The sequence below is a fragment of the Entelurus aequoreus genome, linkage group LG24, assembly GCF_033978785.1.
Source record: "Entelurus aequoreus isolate RoL-2023_Sb linkage group LG24, RoL_Eaeq_v1.1, whole genome shotgun sequence".
Classification (NCBI taxonomy): Eukaryota; Metazoa; Chordata; class Actinopteri; order Syngnathiformes; family Syngnathidae; genus Entelurus; species Entelurus aequoreus.
The window spans coordinates 24,196,556-24,219,395 of record NC_084754.1 but is presented as its reverse complement, the minus strand read 5'-3'; the positions used below and the strand labels follow the sequence as shown (position 1 = coordinate 24,219,395).

Sequence of the window (22,840 nt, the reverse complement as noted above, 5' to 3'; positions counted from 1 at the left end):
TAATGATTGTGAATGATAAGACAAAATTCCAAAACAAGAGCAGTTTAGTTTCCCTTTGATTCCAATTACGATTAATGACAAACAAAGTAATGACTGTATTTTAAAAGATTTGTTGTTTTTTTTTAACGTTGTTTCATTTGACCCTCCGTACCTTTTAGGTAGAATGTGTATTGAGACAAAAGATGAAATTGATATTATTTTCCAAGATAGTTCTTCCTGTAATCAGTAGAACCGAAGAGAAAATTGCAATAGCATTATTATGTGCACTGACTGGATGCATTTTGAGTGGGGCAGTTTTAAATTCTAGTGGGATCTGATCAATCCAGGAATGTTATGCGTTGGCTCATAAACTGGGTCGGACTTATCAAGCATGGAGTCCCGGGAGAACACAGTGACAATTTGCGGTCGCAGAGGAGCATTTGTGTACACATCTGCCTCAGCTGCTACACACATCTGTTTAACTACTGTATATACATGTTGCAGTTTAGCACAGTGTCCCGTTATGGCTGTATGAAAAGAGATTATGAAATACAGAAAGAAAGCGAGCAATCCTCTCTGCTAATGTTGAGGAAAAGGTGAACAGGGCTGGACGTTGGAGAGAAGGATGCACCTAGTTCATATTTTCAAAAGTCCCCTTGTTGAGGGAGTTGACTTTAAAGCAGGTGTAGCAGAAGAAAAGACATAAGCAGGAGAAGGCGGTAGCAGACTGACACACGACCGACTCGCCCTTTTAAAGACTCTTGGTTGAGCTCTCCCTGGATGTGGGAACCAGGCGGGGACGCAGAGGATAATGTGTGACTGTTGCGGTTGGAGCACATGTCGTAGAGGTTTCCTGAAAACTGCATCTTCTTGGATTCCTGGCGGAGAGACTCCCACACGGTCGCTGCTTCTTCCGGACAGCCGGCCATCGCTGCGTTGGCACAGTCATGAAACTCATCCCAAGACCTGCAGATAAAGAATTAACATGAAGTGTCTTATTAATATTATTTGGTGGGTGGAAAACAACACATGAAGTCAAACAACCCAACAACTCAGAATTTCATCAACGGTTTTGGCAGAGCCGGCCCAAGGCATAAGCGTACTAAGCGCTTGCTTAGGGCCCGCGGCCATGAGGGGGCCCCCAAAAGCAATGAACAAAAAATTCTTATTTTTTATTTTTTGCATGTACGAGTCTGACTGATGATTTCTAAATGATCAAAGATATATTATTGTACAAAAACACAATTTTAGGTCAACAGAGTGCTGCTGCTGATCTAGGCCTAGTGATTCTTCCTGCCTCTTTTTAAATGTAAAGCTACCTCTGCTGCACCTGTGACGTTTGCCGCCTGCCGTGCAATGCCAGTGCGCACTGGGCATCAAAAGCGCAGATAGAGGCAAAACAATGTCACAAAAAAGGACATATCCTTCAGGTGCAGAAAAAAGGAAGAAGAAGAAAGTGGAAGAGGAGAAAAAATGCCATGATAAAGGTATGTTTGCATGACTTGGTAATAAAAAGTTGATCAAAGAGATTTGTAGCTGTAATTAGCTTTAGCTAGGTGACGTTAGCTAGCTAGCGCGGTGCTAGCAATATGTTTTTAGCATCAGGTTACTAGTGAGATATGTTGTTTGCACAAATTGTTTGCAGCAGAGCACGGTAATTTATGTGAGTAAAATAAACATTATTTTTTACATCAACTCATAAGTTATGTGAAACTTCCCCAGGAGCATTGTTAAAATACTTTGGAGGCACAGAATCAGCCCAGAGCCAGTCCACATCCTCAGGCTCAACTGTGAGTGATGAATCAGGTGAGGAAAAGACTGTCACCATACAGTATACATTTAATTTCTTAGTATAAACATAACACCTGAAGGGAAATTAATATAGTTAAAGTATCTCATTAATATGTGTGCCTATATGTATGTATGTATGTATTTAATCTTAGGTTCATCTCCATCCTCTACAGTGCTCTCTCACACACCTCCATCCTCTGTGCCCACTGTCCCCTCCATGTCTGAAACCACAGCTGATTTATCTAGTAAGTTAACTGCAAAACACCCTTTATAATTGCTCATTGTACTGCAGAACATTCTGAGATTAATAATTATGTCCAACAGTGCAATTTAATGACCGTATAGGTCCTTCTTTTTTAGTCATTGTCTTTCTTTGGTCACTTCCTCAGCAACTTCCACCACAACGTCCCCTTCACACCATGGACCATCATCAGCTCCGCCAGTTGACCCAGCTGAGTGGCCTTCTTTCCTCTCAGATTCAGACAGGATTTATGTTCTTAACTGGGCCACCCCCATATCTTTATAAATGACACGTCATTTGTAAAGACATGCCAGGCTGACAATAGGATAATGTAAACAACACTGCCAGAGCCGCAATGAGTTTATAGTAGGTGTGTGAATGATCAATAATCAATATTATTGGCAGATATAGAGGGCCCCAAAATCAAATTTTGCTTAGGGCCCCATGGAGGCTTGGGCCGGCACTGGGTTTTGGGGAAAGTTGCCCAGAACCTTTAAGTAGGAACTTAATAATAACCTAGGTCCCTATTCTCCCATGTAATTGAGTAAAAAAGATGTACAAATGCGCAGATTCTCCCACTTGACTTAAATCAGTCACTGCGTGCCTTCATTCGAGATGCGTAACCCTTAAATCTGGCCTTTCCTGTATTCTCCCATTGACGTAAGTACTTTTGCTCTTATGTGCTTCTGAGGCTGGAATGAGTCCAGCGCTCATGGAGGGTGAAACATTATATTGCATTTAAGTCCCATCTTAAAACTCATTTGTATACTCTAACCTTTAAATAGACCCCCTTTTAGACCAGTTGATCTGCCGTCTCTTTTCTGCTCTGCCCCCCTCTCCTGCGTGGAGAGGTTACCAGGTGACCACAGATGCAGCGCTAATTGTTCAAAGTCAGGACCTGGGGTGGACCACTCCTCTGTGCATCAGTTGGGGGCGTCTCTGCGCTACTGACTTGTCTCCATTCTAGATGATCCCCTGCTGGCCCCACTATGGACTGGACTCTCACACTATTAGCTACATCCACTCGACATCCATTGGGATGTCGAGTGACCACATCTGCGGTCCCCTCCAAGGTTTCTCGTTGTTCCCATTGGGTTGAGTTTTTTCTTGCCCTGATCTGGGATCTGAGCCGAGGACGTCGTTGTGGCTTGTGCAGCCCTTTGAGACACTTGTGATTAAGGTTTATATAAATAAACTTTGATTGATTGATGCAGTATACACCACATGTAATAACAATTATAAAAGAAACTTACAGAAAAATATTAAATCTATTCTGATTGCTTTAATTTAGACACGTGGAAACATTCATTGAGATGATGACGAACTAACTCTAATGCCTTTCTAAATTAACTGTCAAAAATCAAAATGCACATCAGCACGGTCCTCTTACAGCGGAAGAAGACCGTGTGTATGTTTGGACTTCCAGAGACTGAAGGACAATCCTTACATACAAGGATTTAATCTGGATTGTGAGGTCATCCTCAAACTATGTGACTATGTAATGGAAAATACATATTTAATGTAGCGTCTATCAATTGATTCAATGGATTTTTTGAAAGTTAATAAACTGTTTGCTGTCGTTCTCCCTCTTGAAAAGACACGCACACACAAACACAAACAGCAGTCTAAGCCCATCCTAACGCACCGCAGCTTTACAAACGTGTACTAAACAGAACTCCTAACATCACAAATAACATCAGGGTGGTTATAAAATAGGTAAACAAAAGTATATTCTACATCTAGCCAGTAGAATGACCATGACAACACACCTGCACATGACACGCACTACTTGGATTGATACAGCCTTTTTCTAATTTAAAGTTAATATTTTTCATGGATTTTAATGGCATTCACAAGTGTTGGTGAAACTCCATGTTCCATAATTGTCACACTCACATTGTTCAGTCCATGCTTTCTGTTCCGCCGTGGACTCAAATCTGGGTGGTCTGGCATGAGAGACGAGCGGACTAGCTACCGAGCTAAAAGCCAGAGCTATCAACCTGGCAGTCAGCACTGCTCTTAAAGTTGTCATGGCTTAAGGTTTTCTTCTTAGGTTCCGTCTAGTCCAGGGGTGTCAAAGTAATTTTAGCTTAAGGGCCGCATGGAGGAAAATCTATTCCCAAGTGAGTTTGAGTTTGAGTTTGAGTTTGAGTTTATTTCGAACATGCAAGCATACAACATGATACATCACAATTTCCAGTTTCTTTTCAACATGTTCGAAAAGGAGTAGGAAGAAGCAGAGCTTATTTAATCCTACTCCTTTTCTTTACATAACAGTTGCAAAACTTTTTGTTCACTTCCTGTTCACAATTTTTTCACAATAAACTCCATAAGTAATCACAATAAAAAATAAATAAATAAATAATAGTAAGAATTTAACAATAATAATTGGTGAAGTAAGTCATATTTCATATGATGAGATAATTAAGATTACTTTAAGAATGAATGAATGGATGGATGAAATAAATTGAGAATGTTTGTCATGGTTCTTCTTCTTTGTACTTTGTAAACACTTTAAGTTTGAAGAGTTTCTTGAAGTGTATCATATTAGTACATTGTTTGATTGCTTTGCTTAATCCATTCCATAATTTAATTCCACATACTGATATACTGAAGGTCTTAAGTGTTGTACGTGCAAACAAATGTTTTAAATTACGTTTTTCTCTAAGATTATATTTCTCCTCTTTTTTTGAGAAGAATTGTTGTATATTCTTGGGTAGCAGGTTATAGTTTGCTTTGTGCATAATTTTAGCTGTTTGCAAATTCACTATGTCGTGGAATTTCAGTATTTTTGATTCAATAAATAAAGGGTTTGTATGTTCTCTATATCCAACATTATGTATTATTCTAACTGATCTTTTTTGTAACACCGTTAATGAATGAAGTGTACTTTTGTAATTATTTCCCCATATTTCTACACAGTAGCTCAGATATGGTAACACTAGTGAGCAGTAGAGAATATGAAGGGATTTTTGGTCTAGAACATGTTTTGCTTTATTCATTATTGACGTGTTTCTTGCAACTTTATGTTGTATATTTTTTACGTGAGATTTCCAGTTCAATTTATCATCAATCATTATAGCTAGAAATTTGGTTTCGTTTACTCTTTCAATTTCTATTCCGTCTATTTGTATTTGTGTTTGACTTTCTCTTCTACTGTTACCAAATAGCATTATTTTAGTTTTACTAAGATTCAACGATAGTCTGTTTTTGTCAAACCATCTTTTTAATTTGTTAATTTCTTCTGTTATTATTTGTATTATCTTCTGTGTGTTCTCTCCTGAACAAAACGCTGTTGTATCATCCGCAAATAATACTAACTTTAAATCTTTTGTAACTTTACAAATGTCATTTATATAGAGATTGAATAATTTAGGTCCTAGTATTGATCCCTGAGGTACACCACAGGATATATTTAGCGTTGTAGACGTGTGTTCGCCTAGCTTCACGTATTGTTTCCTGTTCGTTAGATAACTTCTTATCCAGTTTAAGACTAACCCTCTGATGCCATATCGTTCTAGTTTTTTGATTAAAATATTGTGATTAATTGTGTCAAATGCTTTAGTTAGATCCATAAAAACCGCTGCCGCACATTTTTTTACTATCTATTGCATTGGTAATTTCTTCTGTAATTTCAATTAAAGCCATTGAAGTTGAAACATTAGCTCTGTATCCATATTGGTTCTCTTCGAGTATTCTATTTTTATTTATGAAACTTTCTAATCTGTTATTGAACAGTTTTTCAATGATTTTAGAAAATTGTGGAGGTAGAGAAACAGGTCTATAATTTGTAAATTGATGTTTGTCTCCAGTCTTATAAATTGGTGCAACTTTAGCTATTTTCATTTTGTTTGGAAATGTACCTGTTTGAAATGATAGGTTACTAATATACATTAATGGTCCTGAGATCTCTTCAATAACCTTTTTTATCGTTTCCATATCAATTCCGTTACAATCAGTTGAAGTCTTAGATTTACATTTTTTCACGATTGTAACTATTTCCTCCTGTGTCACATTACTGAGGAACATGGAGTTGGGATTTCGCTCTATGGTATCATTATAGTCCTCAATTGGAACTGGGCCTGGAATCCTTTCTTCCAATTTTGGTCCAATATTTACAAAATAATTATTGAAGCTTTCAACTACTTCCTTTATGTTGTCATTTTTTTTATTTTCATCTAAGAAGTATCGAGGGTAGTCCCTCTTAGTTCCATTTTTAATAATGCTATTGAGGATGCCCCATGTTGCTCTCATATTATTTTTGTTCCTGTCCAATAATTCACTGTAATATTCTTTTCTACATGATCGTAGTATGTCTGTTAACTTGTTTTTATACTTTTTGTACTTAATTTCTGCCTCTATAGTTCTTTGTGCTATAAATGTTCTATATAGTGTATTCTTCTTCTTACAAGCATTTTTTAATCCTTTTGTCATCCATGGTTGATTATTCTTTCTCTGCTTGTTACTGAGTTGTATCCATGGACAATGTTTGTCATAAAGTATTATGAACTTGTTTAAGAAATGTTCATATGCTTCATCAACCTCTTTTTCATTATACACATTGTCCCAATCTTGCTTTTGTAGTTCAATTTTGAAGGCAGTCATCCTCTTCTCTGTGCATAGTCTTCGAAATGTCCTTTTGTCTTCCATGTTCTTCTTGTAGTTTCCATCATATATTGTAAAAACTGGCAGATGATCACTAACGTCGCTTATAAGTAGACCACTTGTAGTGTTATTATCAAAATCATTGGTAAAAATATTATCAATAAGCGTGGCACATTGTGGGCCAGAATGATAAAATCATGGCATGATAACTTAAAAATAAAAACAACTACAGGTTGTTTTCTTTGTTTAACTTTGGCCAAAAATAGAACAAGCACATTCTGAAAACGTACAAATCACAAATAATCCTCTGGACAAAACACTTAAAGTTTGTTGAAAATTCTGAGGAAATTGATGCAGCTTCAAAAACACAATGCGCTTAGACTTGGCCCTAGTGTATCTACAAAGACGGGATTAAACTTTAAGTCACAGTCTTTACGGGATTGAACAAAAAAAACAACATGTAAACTCTTTTAGGTATCAAATGCCTCCTTTGTCGTGTCCACATATCAATCCAGTGCTACCTCAACAAACCGTAAGAAACGGAAGTAAAAACTATTCAAAAGGGTTAAGTTCACTTTTCTTGTGTTTGACAGAGACATTTTGGGGCAACGAGGGTGCCAAATGACGATGTGTTTGAAGCAGAAGACATAAAACGGCAGGTTTTAAGTTTCATGTGGGAGGAGGAGCTACAGTTACCCTTTACTGTGTACCTCTTGCTTGGCCCCGCTATAAACCGTTTGCTTGCCTAACAGAATTGCTATTGCGACATCCAGTGGACAAATTTAAAACAGCAGTTTCTTTCGTTTAAAAAAAAAAAGCAACTCATTGTAATATTTGGCTAACTCATCACGCGGGCCGGATAAAACCGGTGTGCGGGCCTGATCCAGCCCGCGGGCCGTACGTTTGACACCCCTGGTCTATTCGATGTCGACCTTGGATGATATCATGCACCAGTTATCTCCACTCTGCTCTTTCCACCACTCTATCTCTTAGCTCAGCTAATGTCATTCCTGTTGTTTTTGAAATTCCTTCCATCCACCTTTGCCTTTGTCTTCCTTTTTGACGTTTCCCCTTACATTTTCCAAGCATGATGTCTTTTCCTAAGTTGTTGTTTCTTCTCATGATATGGCCGAAATAACCTAGCTGTTGTTTAATGATCCTGTCTAATGATGAAATGCTTGGTTTAATTTTCTCTAGCACTTCTTTATTTGAAATTCGTTTTGTCCACACAATTTTTAAGATTCTGCGCCAACACCATAATTCAAAGGCAAGTATTTTTCGTGAGTCTTGTTTTTTCAGTGTCCAACTTTCACTTCCGTAAGTTGCTATTGGGAATATTAAAGTCCCTATCATTTTGATCTTGGTGCTTAGAAGATTGCGGTTGCTCTTGTAAATTGTTGTTTTTTACCAATGGGGCCTCCGTTACAATAGCAAAGTCTGCCTCATTAGTAATGAATCTGCCTTCTTATGAACTTGTCTCTCCTTTACACAGAGTGGGCATGTCCTGAGTTAGGATGGTAGAATACAAATAAGAGGAACGTGTGTAACTTTAAGAGCCTTGAAAAACACTTAAACGCAAATGGGGGCCTTACTTTGAACTTTGTGCATGAAGTCATGTAAGAACTACAGTTCAAAGCACCAAGATATCAGTTAAATTATTACCAATTGACATTATTTTTGGCTTTTTAGTTACTGTTATTCCAAACAAAGCACTATTTAAAGCAGATATCCTACAAAAGTTGTTCTAGCTTCTCATCTCTGTGTCCTGTGACGGTGCACTCTTGTCAAGTCATCACCTGAAGAAGGGCAGGACCCACCGACACGCTGACAGCAGGAGCGAGTGCGCTGTCAAAAAGACAATCTCACCCCTTTGTTGTTTGGACAGTATGACTTGCTAGTCCAGTGTAGTCAGGTGCACACGAAAACTACAATAGACTCACCATGTAGCAATGCTGTCGACATCGCGTCATATGGAGTCCAGCCATAAGAACAAGGCACATCGTGATGACGCCATATAAGTGCACCGTGACCAGTGGACGAGACCAAGTAGTCTTTGTGAACTTCTGGATCTGCCTCCCGGGAGCCTTTTGGCCATGGAGACAAGCTGCTGGGTCTCTGCCACACCATAGTCTGTTTGGAGAGACTGGAGGAGATGCGGAGCTAGCGTTGAGCGCCGGGACGGACAAGCTTCAAAGTGTCTCGGTCTCCTTATACGCATCCTCGCTCATCCATGCAGACTGGACACTGGCCGAGAGTTAGTGGGCGGTCGAGGGTGGAGTCGGCTCTCTTGATTGCTTTGTTAGGTCTGCTCCTGTCTCTGGCCATGCTCCACCCACCCCAGCATACGATAGATAGTAGATAGATAGTACTTTATTGATTCCTTCAGGAGAGTTCCCTCAGGAAAATTTAAATGGCGTGGAACACCGCAGAGGCCACCACAATGTATGGTTTTTAAATTTTGTTATTTTGTATTTATTTATTTATTTATTTATTTATTGTAGCTGTATATAGAAATGGCTGGTTGCATCAGCTCTGCTCTTTTAATGTCTTTAATGTCCTTTGTGTTCTTTGATTTTTGATGTTTCCCTCTTACACACATGCTTATGTGTGCTATTCCTATGAGGTTTTTTCCCCTTGGCCTCAGTCTGGAACCCCTCTCCAGGGGCCCAGGCTTAGACTGATCCCCCCCCCATCCCCAGCTTTTACCTGTTTCTCACCTTTTTTGTAAGGGGCGCCGGAAGTTGGCAAACCCGTCAGCAATCCTGCTCTGTCTCCCTGTAATGTTTGTCTGTTCTTGAATGTCCAGGGTGTACCCCGCCTTCCACCCGATTGTAGCTGAGATAGGCTCCAGCGCCCCCCGCGACCCCGAAGGGAATAAGCGGTAGAAAATGGATGGATGGAATGGGATTGTGCTGAAAATCTTAATTTGCCCTCAGGGATTAATAAAGTATTTCAGATTCTGATTCTGAATCTAATTAATTTGGACTGGTTATTAATTTATGGAGTTGTAATTGTTGCCATTGTTATGCTTTTACTCCAGAGAATCGCAAAAATAACAGAGGCGAATATACAAAAAGAGTCTTTTCAATTTCACCAAAAAGCGAATAATAACCAAAAATCATAAAAGCCTGCATGCACACTATGCATTGCCAAAATGCCGCTGGCGGGAGACAGTCAGTGACATGAAAAAATACAAAGAAAACATACGAAGACCCCGAGGTGAAAACAGCAGGACTGAGCACTCAAAAATATGAAACTTACAGAAGAGAAAAGGCACAAAAATAAACTCAACAAGCAGGAAAGGTGGAAGCGAGCTCAGTTAGTGTGTAGGAACAACATAGAGCAGGTGCGTGAGATCAGACTAAATTGGCAGAGTGTGATTGAAAACAGGTGTGCTCATCACTCCTGCCTTCCCCTGGGAGCCATGGCAACTGAATGAAAACACAGAAGGCACAGAGGAGACACAGCAGGAGGCACCAGAACACATATGTGACAGCCATCAGGGGGCTATTATACAAACCACGTTTGCAGATGAGCTGGGAAATTGTGTTAGATGTAAATATAAACGGAATACAATGATTTGCAAATCATTTTCAACCCATATTCAATTGAATATGCTACAAAGACAACATATTTGATGTTCAAACTGATAAACATTTTTGTTTTTGCAAATAATCATTAACTTTAGAATTTGATGCCAGCAACACGTGACAAAGAAGTTGGGAAAGGTGGCAATAAATACTGATAAAGTTGAGGAATGCTCATCAAACACTTATTTGGAACATCCCACAGGTGAACAGGCAAATTGGGAACAGGTGGGTGCCACGATTGGGTATAAAAGTAGATTCCATGAAATGCTCAGTCATTCACAAACAAGGATGGGGCGAGGGTCACCACTTTGTCAACAAATGCGTGAGCAAATTGTTGAACAGTTTAAGAAAAACCTTTCTCAACCAGCTATTGCAAGGAATTTACGGATTTCACCATCTACGGTCCGTATTATCATCAAAGGGTTCAGAGAATTTGGAGAAATCACTGAACGTAAGCAGCTAAACCCGTGACCTTCGATCCCTCAGGCTGTACTGCATCAACAAGCGACATCAGTGTGTAAAAGATATCACCACATGGGCTCAGGAACACTTCAGAAACCCACTGTCAGTAACTACAGTTGGTCGCTACATCTGTAAGTGCAAGTTAAAACTCTCCTATGCAAGGCAAAAACCGTTTATCAACAACACCCAGAAACACCGTCGGCTTCGCTGGGCCTGCGCTCATCTAAGATGGACTGATACAAAGTGGAAAAGGGTTCTGTGGTCTGACGAGTCCACATTTCAAATTGTTTTTGGAAACTGTGGACGTCGTGTCCTCCGGACCAAAGAGGAAAAGAACCATCCGGATTGTTATAGGCGCAAAGTTGAAAAGGCAGCATGTGTGATGGTATGGGGATGTATTAGTGCCCAAGACATGGGTAACTTACACATCTGTGAAGGCCCCATTAATGCTGAAAGGTACATGCAGGTTTTGGAGCAATATATGTTGCCAACGTTACCATGGACGCCCCTGCTTATTTCAGCAAGACAATGCCAAGCCACGTGTTACATCAACATGGCTTCATAGTAAAAGAGTGCGGGTACTAGACTGGCCTGCCTGTAGTCCAGACCTGTCTCCCATTGAAAATGTGTGGCGCATTATGAAGCCTAAAATACCACAACGGAGACCCCCGGACTGTTGAACAACTTAAGCTGTACATCAAGCAAGATTAGGAAATAATTCCACCTGAGAAGCTTTAAAAATGTGTCTCCTAAGTTCCCAAACGTTTACTGAGTGTTGTTAAAAGGAAAGGCCATGTAACACAGTGGTGAACATGCCCTTTCCCAACTACTTTGGCACATGTTGCAGCCATGATATTCTAAGTTAATTATTATTTTCCAAAAAAAAAAAAGGTTTATGAGTTTGAACATCAAATATCTCGTCGACTCCTCCGGCTGCCACGGCGACGTCGATGCCTACCGCTTCCACGGCGACGTCTCAGCGACCTCGAGTGGTCCGGCTGCACAAGCAGCTCTCTCAGAGGTCAGGTAATGGACGCCAGTGGCGCAAACAGCAGCGACACCCAAGATGTTGTCGTAGAACACTCCGGCTGCTGAACTTCTGGCGCCACTCACGCCCACCTTCTCGGCGGCCACAAACATGGCCTTTCCGTGGTCGCCCGCCTCGCCTGCGGCAGCGGCGTTCCATTCGCCGCCACCACTTGACTCGTCCCCGGTGCATTCGGGGACACGTGGCCTGGCGACCCACCACCAAGTCCTCCCCCCACCCGCCCTTGACTCGTGAACTATTGCTTGTTTTTTTTGGGTTCCAGTTGTTTTTATGTTTTCAAGGGACATCTGGAATCTGTCCTTTTTTTTGGGGGGGGGGGGGGGTACTGTTAGGATCCGCTGCCCAGATCATAGTTTGTTTACGTTTTCAAGTCACATGTGTTTTCAGCACCTTGTGTTTGTTTGTTTCTGTTGCCATGACGGCAGATTGTGCTCAGCTGCCTCTGGTTAGTGTTTGAGACGCTCACCTGTTGTCCGGGCACTAATCAGAGGGCTATTTAGTCTTTGCCCTGGCCTCACTCGGTCTGGCTTCCTAGTTTGTTCCACACAACATTTGACGACTTTTGTTTCCTGCTCTTTAGCGACTAGTTTTCACACTAGGCTATTTTGGCTTGCTAGCTCCCACGCTAGTCTTTTGTTTCTACCTTAAGTGCTATGAGCATGGTTTTGTATTGTTCAAATATTATTTATTTCTTAAATAAATCATTCTTACCTGCAAGCTGTGTCCGAAGCCCGTCTGCATTCCTGGGAGAACAACACCCGCATCACCATGCGACCAGGTCGTCACATGCTGCTTATTTTACAAAGTACTTTGTTGAGAATTTTATTTTTTATTTTATTATTTTTTTATAGATTTTTCCAATCCTTTCAGTCAGAGGCTTGTAGGGATGATATAGCCTCTGTGTTTTTTCCTGACCATAGTATATTCCACTCTACCCCGATATTGAGCACTGTATAACGGATAAACCACGGTAACCTTGAATATATATATATATATATATATATATATATATATATATATATATATATATATATATATATATATATATATATATATATATATATATATATATATATATATATATGCCACACCACACACAGGGTACTGGGAGGTACCAATAGTTCAATAATACTGGACTCTAGAAAGAGGTTCCGCAGCCTCCGAAGCAGAACCTCCAGGTTCTGTAACAGCTTCTTCCCTCAGGCCGTAAGACTCTTGAACGCATCATAATGATCCCCTCAATTCCCCCCAAAATGGATTAACTCGCTGGAATAAAAAAAAGACAATATAACATACATCCATAAACGTGGACGCATGTGAAAAAGTGCAATATATTTATCTGTACAGTAACCTATTTATTTATTTATATATGCACCTTATTGCTTTTTTTTTTATCCTGCACTACCATGAGCTAATGAAATTAAATTTCGTTCTTATCTGTACTGTAAAGTTCAAATTTGAATGACAATAAAAAGGAAGTCTAAATCTAATAAGAGATCATGAAGGATTAAAAAACAACGGGGCAATCAAACACCTCAAGTGACTAACATAGGGTTAATCTGTAAATATTACTAAAATAAAGGTCACATGCCTGTGTGTTTATAATTATGTAAAAAAAAGTTATATATTTTTGGGTGTGTCCTATTTGGAAAAAAGCAGGCCAAAACCATATTTAGGACAAGTATTTCCTACACAAGTTCATTGACAGATTAATTAGTGTTTACGTCTCATGAGGGATCTTCCCAGTAGCACAGACTGAATAGCCTCTTTATAGGCACACTTCACTTGAAACAGCTCAGCAACTGATAATATGTTGGCAAACATTATTTCCATCCAACCCATTTTCTACCACTTGTCCCTCTCGGGGTTGCGTGGGTGCTGGAGCCTATCAAAGCTGCACTAAGGCAAAAGGTGGGGTACACCCTGCACAAGTCGCCACCTCATCGCAGGACGCAACCATTTATTTATTCATTTAATCTGTGTCATGTGCTTGACAATACGTTTGAATTCCAAGGGAAATCAGATAAGATATGGAAGTTATATAAACCTGCCTCACCACATTTCTACTTAAGAAGCACACTTCATGCAAATGACCTTCAAGCTAAACCTTGTGAGCAACGCCTGGCTGACTACAAATGGCTGCTAATGCGTACCAACATAATGTGGCGACTTTTTTTCAGAGGAAACACTGGCAGAGTGATGACAAGGCCATTAGAGAGAAAGCTGGTAAATAAAGCAGAAGCAGATGGTTCTGATGAAGAAAAAAAAAAAAACACTCTGCCGCAAAACACTCAAAACCTAAAGACATTTAAACACCTTCCGTGGAGATTACCAAAAATGAAAATCACATTTTAAGCTCATTACCATGACAGGTTGATGCTTTTCTCTTGATGCAACACAAATAAAGAACAAATTAAGCAGTAGACCGCTTAATTATCCTTTCACTGAGCTAGTTTCAAACATTACTTATGTTGGAGCTGGAGATTATATTCTTGTTAAATGAAAGCAGGTGCATAGCAGCATACACATTTTCAATGTTTTTATCAATGTTTGTGCACACAAAAACTATTTGGCACTGGGAGTGTGATGTGTGCACAAAAGACACAACCAACAAAATGCAGTGTTTTTTCATATTGAGATATTAGGAAATAATGTTCATATTTTGCAAGTTATGTAAATATTTGTATTTACTATACATAATTACATATGAACAATGAACATAAACACGACATTAACGTCTACAATTCAGTTCAATCCAATATGTTCAATAATAATTAATCTCCAAATTTTATATGAAAAGGTGAAAAAATTGTTCTATAAAAAGTCCAAGGGGGAAACAAAGTATTTGCTACTCTATCTCCTACTGTGGTGAAGCCAGTGGTGTGCCGTTAGGGCCAGCAAGGCCTTCACTGCTGGCCTAATGTAAATTATGATAATAGATTAATAAAAGTACATTTTAATGTACTTTCCATAAAGTATTTATCATATTCTCTTCATGTCTTATGAAATACTCGAGTTGGTGAATTCTAGCTGTAAATATACTCCTCCCCTTTTAACCACGCCCCCAACCACCCCCCCACCCCACACCCCACACCCCACACCCCAGAATCGGAGGTCTCAAGGTTGGCAAGTACAGTATGTCCATATATAAGGCGCACTGGATTATAAGGCGTACTGTCAGCTTTTGAGGAAATTGGAGGTTTTTAGGTGCGCCTTATAGTGCGGAAAATACGGTAGTCCATCAAACTACAACAAGCAACCCTGTTGATGATTAGCTACTGGAGTGACCGGTCGCCATAATCATGTGGCCCCGCAGTGGTTGTGGCCCTAACAACCGCATAGAGGCGAGTGAGACACTCAACACTCCTAAGTCTTGTATCTGTTTTCTTTAACATAAAAAAAAGTTGTGTGATAATTTGCAACTGCTAATTAAAGAGCAGTTTGAACTCACCGCCTTAGGACATTATGACCACCTTGAGAATCTAATGAAACCTAAAAAAAGAGCTGTATCAAACAGTCTGCCTTTAAAACGTTAATAAAACCCAGAGCGGTAATATTGAACAATTAACAAGGCCCGGTGAAGATGGTGCAGAGCTGGTGTTTATAGCGTCTAGTGTAGAAGACTTCAGTGACACGTCTTCCAATAAAGGGCCTCCAATTCCATTACAGTACAAACAACAATATAGATCTATTAAAACGAAAACAGGAGCTCATACTCAAGGTTGATGAAAGGTTGTCCTAACTTTTCAAAGGTGCTGCATGTAACTGTGTGTAAAAGCTCCGTGGCGTTTTGGCTCAGTGCTATAGAAGATGCCATCTTTGTCTTCCAGCATGGACAAACATCACTGATTGTCCTTACAGTCAGGAGACACAGAGATTGGATAACCATTCGACGGCCTCTGTAGAGTTGTATTAACGTGTTCTTAGATTTCTACCCTTCTTGAGACACCAACAATGAAAAGTATCTTTCATATGAGGACCGGTGAACACGTTAGGACATAAATCTTGGTACCAATATGGAAAACCATTGCATCTAATAGAGAATGTCTCATTTGGTGGTGAAACCTATCAAAATTAGGGTGGTCCCAAAAAGGACAGATTTTTCATATGTAATAACAAGTGTGTATAAGAAACTGAAATGCGCCCCCTTTGGCCAAAATGTATTTAAAACATAAAAATTAAAAAAATTATATATATATATATATATATATATATATATATATATATATATATATATATATATATATATATATATATATATATGCAAATGGTAAATGGGTCATACTTGTATAGCGATTTTCTACCTTTGTATGTATATATATATATATATATATATATATATATATATAGAGAGAGAGAGAGACATACTATAATACAGAATAAATAATGAAGATTAAAAAACAATTACAAACAAAAAATAAATAAAAAAACAAATTTACTAAAAGCTTAAGTTTTTTAATATTTGCACAGTATGTATATATTATTAATGTTGTAAATACACATCTTTATATATCTACAAAGGGTGGTCCTAAAGAGGTAGGCATTTTTCAGAGGTCTCAAGAAGGTAACAAATACAAGAATGTATGTGTGTGTGTGTGTGTGTGTGTGTCTTCTCTGGGTACTACAGCTTTCGTACCAAAAACATGCATATTAGGCTAACAGGAGACTCTAAATCAGGGGTCCCCAAACTTTTTTTTTCTGTCTTGCCTTTTCTCCGTTCCCTCCTTCCCTTCATGCTATAAGAGTTTTTTTCCTCGAAGTCAGTCTGGACCCCTCCTGAGGGTCCAGCCTTAGACTGATATTTTTTTTTACTCTTCCCCCTTTCCTGATGTCACCTTTTTCCCACCTTTTTAAGGAGCGCTGTAAGTGGCTGATCCGTTGGCGGTCCCGTCTTGTCCCCCTGTAACGTATGTCTGCTCTTAGTGGGATTGTGCCGAAAATGTAATTTCAGTTCTTATGTGTCTTGTACATTTGTCTTTCAACTGTGGTTGTCTTTAAAGGGCTTTATAAATAACGTTGGTATGGTATGGTATGGTATGTTAAGAATGGACAATAATAAAGCTGCTGTCTGTCTGTCTTTTTGACTCGGGGGCCGCATTGGGTTAAAACTATTTGGCCGGGGGCTGGGCTGTATGTATATATATATATACATTATATATATACACTACCGTTCAAAAGTTTGGGGTCACCCAAACAATTTTGTGGAATAGCCTTCATTTCTAAGAACAAGAATAGACTGTCGAGTTTCAGATGAAAGTTCTCTTTTTCTGGCCATTTTGAGCGTTTAATTGACCCCACAAATGTGATGCTCCAGAAACTCAATCTGCTCAAAGGAAGGTCAGTTTTGTAGCTTCTGTAACGAGCTAAACTGTTTTCAGATGTGTGAACATGATTGCACAAGGGTTTTCTAATCATCAATTAGCCTTCTGAGCCAATGAGTAAACACATTGTACCATTAGAACACTGGAGTGATAGTTGCTGGAAATGGGCCTCTATACACCTATGTAGATATTGCACCAAAAACCAGACATTTGCAGCTAGAATAGTCATTTACCACATTAACAATGTATAGAGTGTATTTCTTTAAAGTTAAGACTAGTTTAAAGTTATCTTCATTGAAAAGTACAGTGCTTTTCCTTAAAAAATAAGGACATTTCAATGTGACCCCAAACTTTTGAACGGTAGTGTATATATATATATATATATATATATATATATATATATATATATATATATATATATATATATATATATATATATATATTAGGGATTTCCGATAATATCGAACTGCCGATATTATCAGCCGATAAATGCTTTAAAACGTAATATCGAAAATTATCGGTATCGGTTTCAAAATTATTGGTATCGGTTTCAAAAAGTAAAATGTATGACTTTTTAAAACACCTCTGTGTACACGGACGTAGGGAGAAGTACAGAGCACCAATAAACCTTAAAGGCACTGCCTTTGCGTGCAGGCCCAGTCACATAATATCTACGGCTTTTCACACACACAAGGGAATGCATAGCATACTTGGTCAACAGCCATACAGGTCACACTGAGAGTGGATGTATAAATAACTTTAACACTGTTACAAATATGCGCCACACTGGGAACCCACACCAAACAAGAATGACAAACACATTTCGGGAGAACATCCACACCGTAACACAACATAAACACAACAGAACAAATACCCAGAACCCCTTGCAGCACTAACTCTTCCGGGACGCTACAATACCCCCCCCCCCCGCCCCACCACACCCTACCCCCACCTCAACCCCCCCCAACCCCACCCACCTCAACCTCCTCATGCTCTCTCAGTGAGAGCTTGTCCTAAATTCCAAGCTGCTGTTTTGAGACATGTTAAAAAAAATAATGCACTTTGTGACTTCAATAATAAATATGGCAGTGCCATGTTGGCATTTTTTTCCATAACTTGAGTTGATTTATTTTGGAAAACCTTGTTACATTGTTTAATGCATCCAGCGGGACATCACAACAAAATTAGGCATAATAATGTGTTAATTCCACGACTGTATATATCGGTATCGGTTGGTATCGGAATGGGTAATTAAGAGTTGGACAATATCGGAATATCGGCAAAAAAGCCATTATCGGACATCTCTAATATATATATATACATACCGGTATATATATATATATATATATATATATATATATATATATATATATATATATATATATATATATATATATATATATATATATATATATACACAGAGAGTAACAAATGGTAGGAAATGGATTAGAAAGGACAGATTTGAAAAATATAAGGAACAAGCGGTAGCAAATGGATGGATGGAATAATAAAACAATATTTTTTAAATTTAATTTAATGTATTTTTTTAACTTGGGCCGTAGTTTGGGCACCCATGCTCTAAATTGTCTTTAAGTGGGAATGGGCCTTCACTCCTGAGACTAGTCCAGGGTTTACTCTGCCTTTCAACCAAAGTCAGCTGGGATAGGCTCCAGCTCACCTGCGACCTTAGTGAGGACAAGCTGTGTAGAAAATGAAATGGGGGATTAAAGTGCATAGTCGCCTGTCTTTATTTCTGCCGTGTGTCCAGCTTTTGCTGAAAGCTCCAGCTGCTTGTGACCCTGAACAGGATAAACGGTAGAAAATATACGGATCTTTTGAGACAGTCTCTCTCATGGACATTCTCAGTTCGATGTGCAGCAGTTTCAGAACCACAATCAAAAACACATTGTTAAATTCAACTCACTTGGAGAGAGCCATTTGAAACGGACCACTTCTCTTTTCTTAGTCATCATTCGATTGTGTGAGTGTAACGTGGCTGGTGTTTCTTGTGCATAAACCCTTTAAGAATAAAAACTCATTTTCTCAGTTTGAAAAGTTTTCCTTTTCAGCTGACATCAGTCATCAGTCCCAAACGATGCACACATTGTGTCTTGGTTCTGGACTTAAACATTCCAGCAGTCTGCTCCTGGATCAGGGAGGTCTCTTGCCTGTTGCTGTGGGAGGAGCAGATGATGGAGAGCATTGTGGTGGTGTGTGTTTGTGTGTGTGTGTATGCTCTGGCATTCATCATTCATGGGGAAAGTAGTTTGTTTATACAGTCCTGTCATGTGGAGCTCCTGAAGTGTGGGGACAAAAAAAATCAGTTCCCCATTAGGCAAACTTCATATTATCAATGAGTTTTTCAAAAAGTTTTTTTTTTAGCAATGGCTTATTCAACATGTTTTTACACCAATGTGTGTATTTTATATATAGTATAGATAGTATTTTGAATTAAATTCACAGATGGTGCATAAACCGCAGGAACACTGCAAAGACAGACAAGCAGCTGCTTCCGAATAGACCAAATTCTCAAGAGAGTTCTGCTCTACTGCTGCTAACATGTTGTTGCTGTCATCCTACAACTTCAAGACTCCTTTCTAAAATGTGTTCTTGCAGTTACTTTTCCTAGTCGAAATAAATGGGAGTAAGATTGTGACCACGAGTGCGTTGTGGGCTTCTGCTACGTGAATACTAAAATCGATGAGTTCCAAAGTTACTTCTGTAGATTAAAAGTTGAAGTTATACTGTACGAACTTGTAGGGTTTCCTTTAAATAGTCAAAGATTCAACTATCAATCTTGCTGTCCAATCGTCAGATGTCAAAGTACCAGTAGAGTGGAAAAACAAGTTGACTTTATATGCTTAATTGTGTTTCATTGTATCTATTAAACCGGGGCTCAGCGGTTTACTCAACTCTTTAGCGCCGCCCTAGTGGCTCCCTGGACCTCTTGCAGAGTTGTGTGAAAATGGAAAAAGATGAAGAAAAAAACATATTTTTGGTTTTGATATAGGAGAACAAACATGACACAAACCTTCCTAATTGTTAAAATGTCCCACTGTTTATATTATACATGCCTCACTGATGAGAGCATTTGGCAAACACCATTTTGTCCTACTATTTTCAGCGATCCTTGAACTCACCATAGTTTGTTTACATGTACAACTTTCTCCGATGCTGCCACAGAAAGACGTGTTTTATGCCACTCCTTCTTCGTCTCATTTTGTCCACCAAAAGTTTTATGCTGTGCGTGAATGCACAAAGGTGAGCTTTGTTGATTTTATTGATTTGCTGGAGTGCTTATCAGGCATATTTGGTCAGTGCATGACTGCAAGCTAATTGATGCTAACATGCTATTAAGCTAGCTGTATGTACACATTGCATCATTATGCCTCGTTTGTAGGTACATTTGAGCTCATTTAATTTCCTTTACTTATGTCCTCTGTGTATTTAATTTATATTTGCATGTCTCATGACACATTATCTGTATGTAATATTGGCTAGATTTCTGTGTTGTTTGTGTGCCATGTTGTTCCAGACCACAGTAAACGTTACCCAGCTTGCAAAGATTTTCTTAAACTTGGACACACATCTATACCTTTGGCCATTCTAAGCCAGTAATTAACCAGAAGTTATCTCATCCTGTGAGAAGCCTCCATTTTAATAATGTTTTCCAATGTTGCAAAAATGTGTAGAATAAAAATTAAAATACAACATTTCTGTCAACGAAGATTTGCGTCAGCATTTGATAGTAGGCTAATATAGCTATTATATACACTTACATCATGTGTTGCCTTCATTATAACACTTATATAAGGCTTTTCATTTTTTGCGGCTCCAGGCAGATTTTTTTTTGTTGTATTTTTGGTCCAATATGGCTCTTTCAATATTTTGGGTTGCCGACCCCTGCATTAAACCATATCCAATTGTATTTACAATCTGCAAAGTATGTGAAAACACTGTTCAAACATCACAAAATGCCACAAATTCAGTCAGCCATTTTGAATATTCTGCTCCAAATACCTACGGCTATTTCCGGATATTGATGTCACAATGGGAACGCTTCTGCACTCTGACCCTATTTTTAGAATAGTCGTACTGGAAATACACAAAAATTAGACAAATTGCTGTCTATTATTGATAATGTCTATATAAGACATGAACACATTTGTTTTATGCATTCTAAGTCGTAGATAAATAAATACATAAAAAGTCTGCTAACAATGGAGTCAATGTGGGCTCTCAATTTCGCCCACAAAACCCTCTAAATAACCATCCATAACCCCGCCAACAATACTCTGCATACATATTATGACCTGAATATCAACCAAATATTAGCAATGTTGTTATTATAAGCACAAACGCAGACAAACTATTTTTTAGCGGCGGATTGATAACACACAGCTGCTGCTTTACTGTGAGCCGGCATCGATGTCCTGTTGCTCCAGGATCATCGCGTCTCGGCTCGTCAATGTTATTCTAGATTATAAATCATACCTCTCATCTGGATATTAGGAGGATTTAGCCTTGAATCTAGACTGTTGTTTATCTGTGACATTCAATTTATACACGGACATGGAGACAAACACACTCAACCGAAGACAGTGTCTGCAGGGAGACTTTTCCTTGTTAACCCTTCGTGTGCATCATGATTAATTGTTCATCTAAATGGAAAGATATGGACATCTAACAGTCTTCATCAAAGTAAAGGCAGACATTGTACAGTAAGATATCGTTTTATTATGTTTGTAGTTTGTATTTCTTGTTTAGCACTGAGCAATACTGCTACATGATGCTTAGTGTTTCACAGAGGTTCTAAAACTTGTAGAGCATGCTCCTTATATTCAGGATCAACAATATAAGGTTCTGGATCATAATGTTTCCCAAAGTAATCGTTGTTGACGCTGACAAAGTCTGCATGATTTGCATTGTTGTTGGTAGGGAAGGGATGTGCGGTTCCTACATCTACGTCATGCGATGACCTGTGTGACTTCCTCATTATCTCTTAAAATGGCTCGGGAATATCCGTGAGATTGATACTATTTTGATCATATTTATTTACTCGCAAACGTTGTAGTCTTGCAGTGTATTAAATCAGATATATATGATAATAGCTTCAATATAGAGGCAAATTGTTTTTCCATTCGACTGGTATTTTTAACCCCGCAAGTTGAGTACCTGCTGAGGCCCCTTGCATACAGCATTTGTGTTGGGAAGATATATTGATTGCGTTCATCATGTCTTTTCTAAATATTAGTACAAGATTCTTGTGTGCAGACAAATTATGTTTTGAGATAACGCTTACTTGCTTACAATTTCAGCTGTCACTTTACACTTCAGTCTTCCTTAGAGTGGTCGCTGCTTCCCAGTGTGACGTACGTGCCTAAAAACAGCTCTCTGTGTTTTGTCCTCCCACATTTACTCTCTAATATCAATTTGTCTGCACACAAGAATATTTTACTAATAGTGTTGGTAGGATGTTTCCATATGTGGCATGCAAAGCTCATCATGACGCACCGCCTCAACCTTGAGGTGTAGCTCTCTTCTAACAAAAGGTAATGATCCTCCCGTAGGTTCATTTGTGGAAACTTTGTAACAACTTTTATGTCCTCCATTTAGTCAAGTTGGATGTCTTCTCAACGCTGCATGAGAGCTGACGACCTCACTAAACTATCCAATCTCAATCATTTTTATTTCTTTTGTCACAGTGGTTTAGCCTATTTTAGGTGGAAACAGTCGCACATGAGATCACTGTTTTGTTCATGTTAATAAAATACTTTATACTTTTCAAAAGTATCTTTAATTA

The 22,840-nt window shown here is 38.8% G+C and overlaps 2 protein-coding genes across 4 annotated transcripts in view; one reads left to right on the top strand and one right to left on the bottom strand.

Moving 5' to 3' along the window:
• LOC133641612 (uncharacterized) overlaps nt 1-3,531 on the top strand; it is an 11,601-nt gene extending 8,070 nt beyond the window's left edge. The window contains exons 2-5 of one of the 3 annotated variants that reach the window (XR_009824309.1): nt 1,410-1,466; nt 1,702-1,785; nt 1,944-2,015; nt 2,160-3,531. Coding sequence is in view for 2 of the 3 variants with exons in the window: in XM_062035461.1 (XP_061891445.1) it covers nt 1,382-1,466; nt 1,702-1,785; nt 1,923-2,015; nt 2,160-2,296 (399 nt within the window). In the remaining variant the exon portion in view is untranslated. Of the gene's footprint in view, nt 1-1,321; nt 1,467-1,701; nt 1,786-1,922; nt 2,016-2,159 lie in introns of those variants that run through there. The other 2 variants (XM_062035462.1, XM_062035461.1) reach the window with 2 other exon arrangements.
• The window catches only part of nrn1la (neuritin 1-like a), a 186,523-nt gene that overhangs the window by 46 nt on the left and 163,637 nt on the right, over nt 1-22,840 (bottom strand). Inside the window, exon 4 of the mRNA XM_062035460.1 lies at nt 1-945. This exon is cut by the window's left edge and continues 46 nt beyond it. Within this exon, the coding sequence (XP_061891444.1) occupies nt 654-945 (292 nt within the window). The 3' untranslated portion in view covers nt 1-653. The remainder of the gene's footprint in view (nt 946-22,840) is intronic.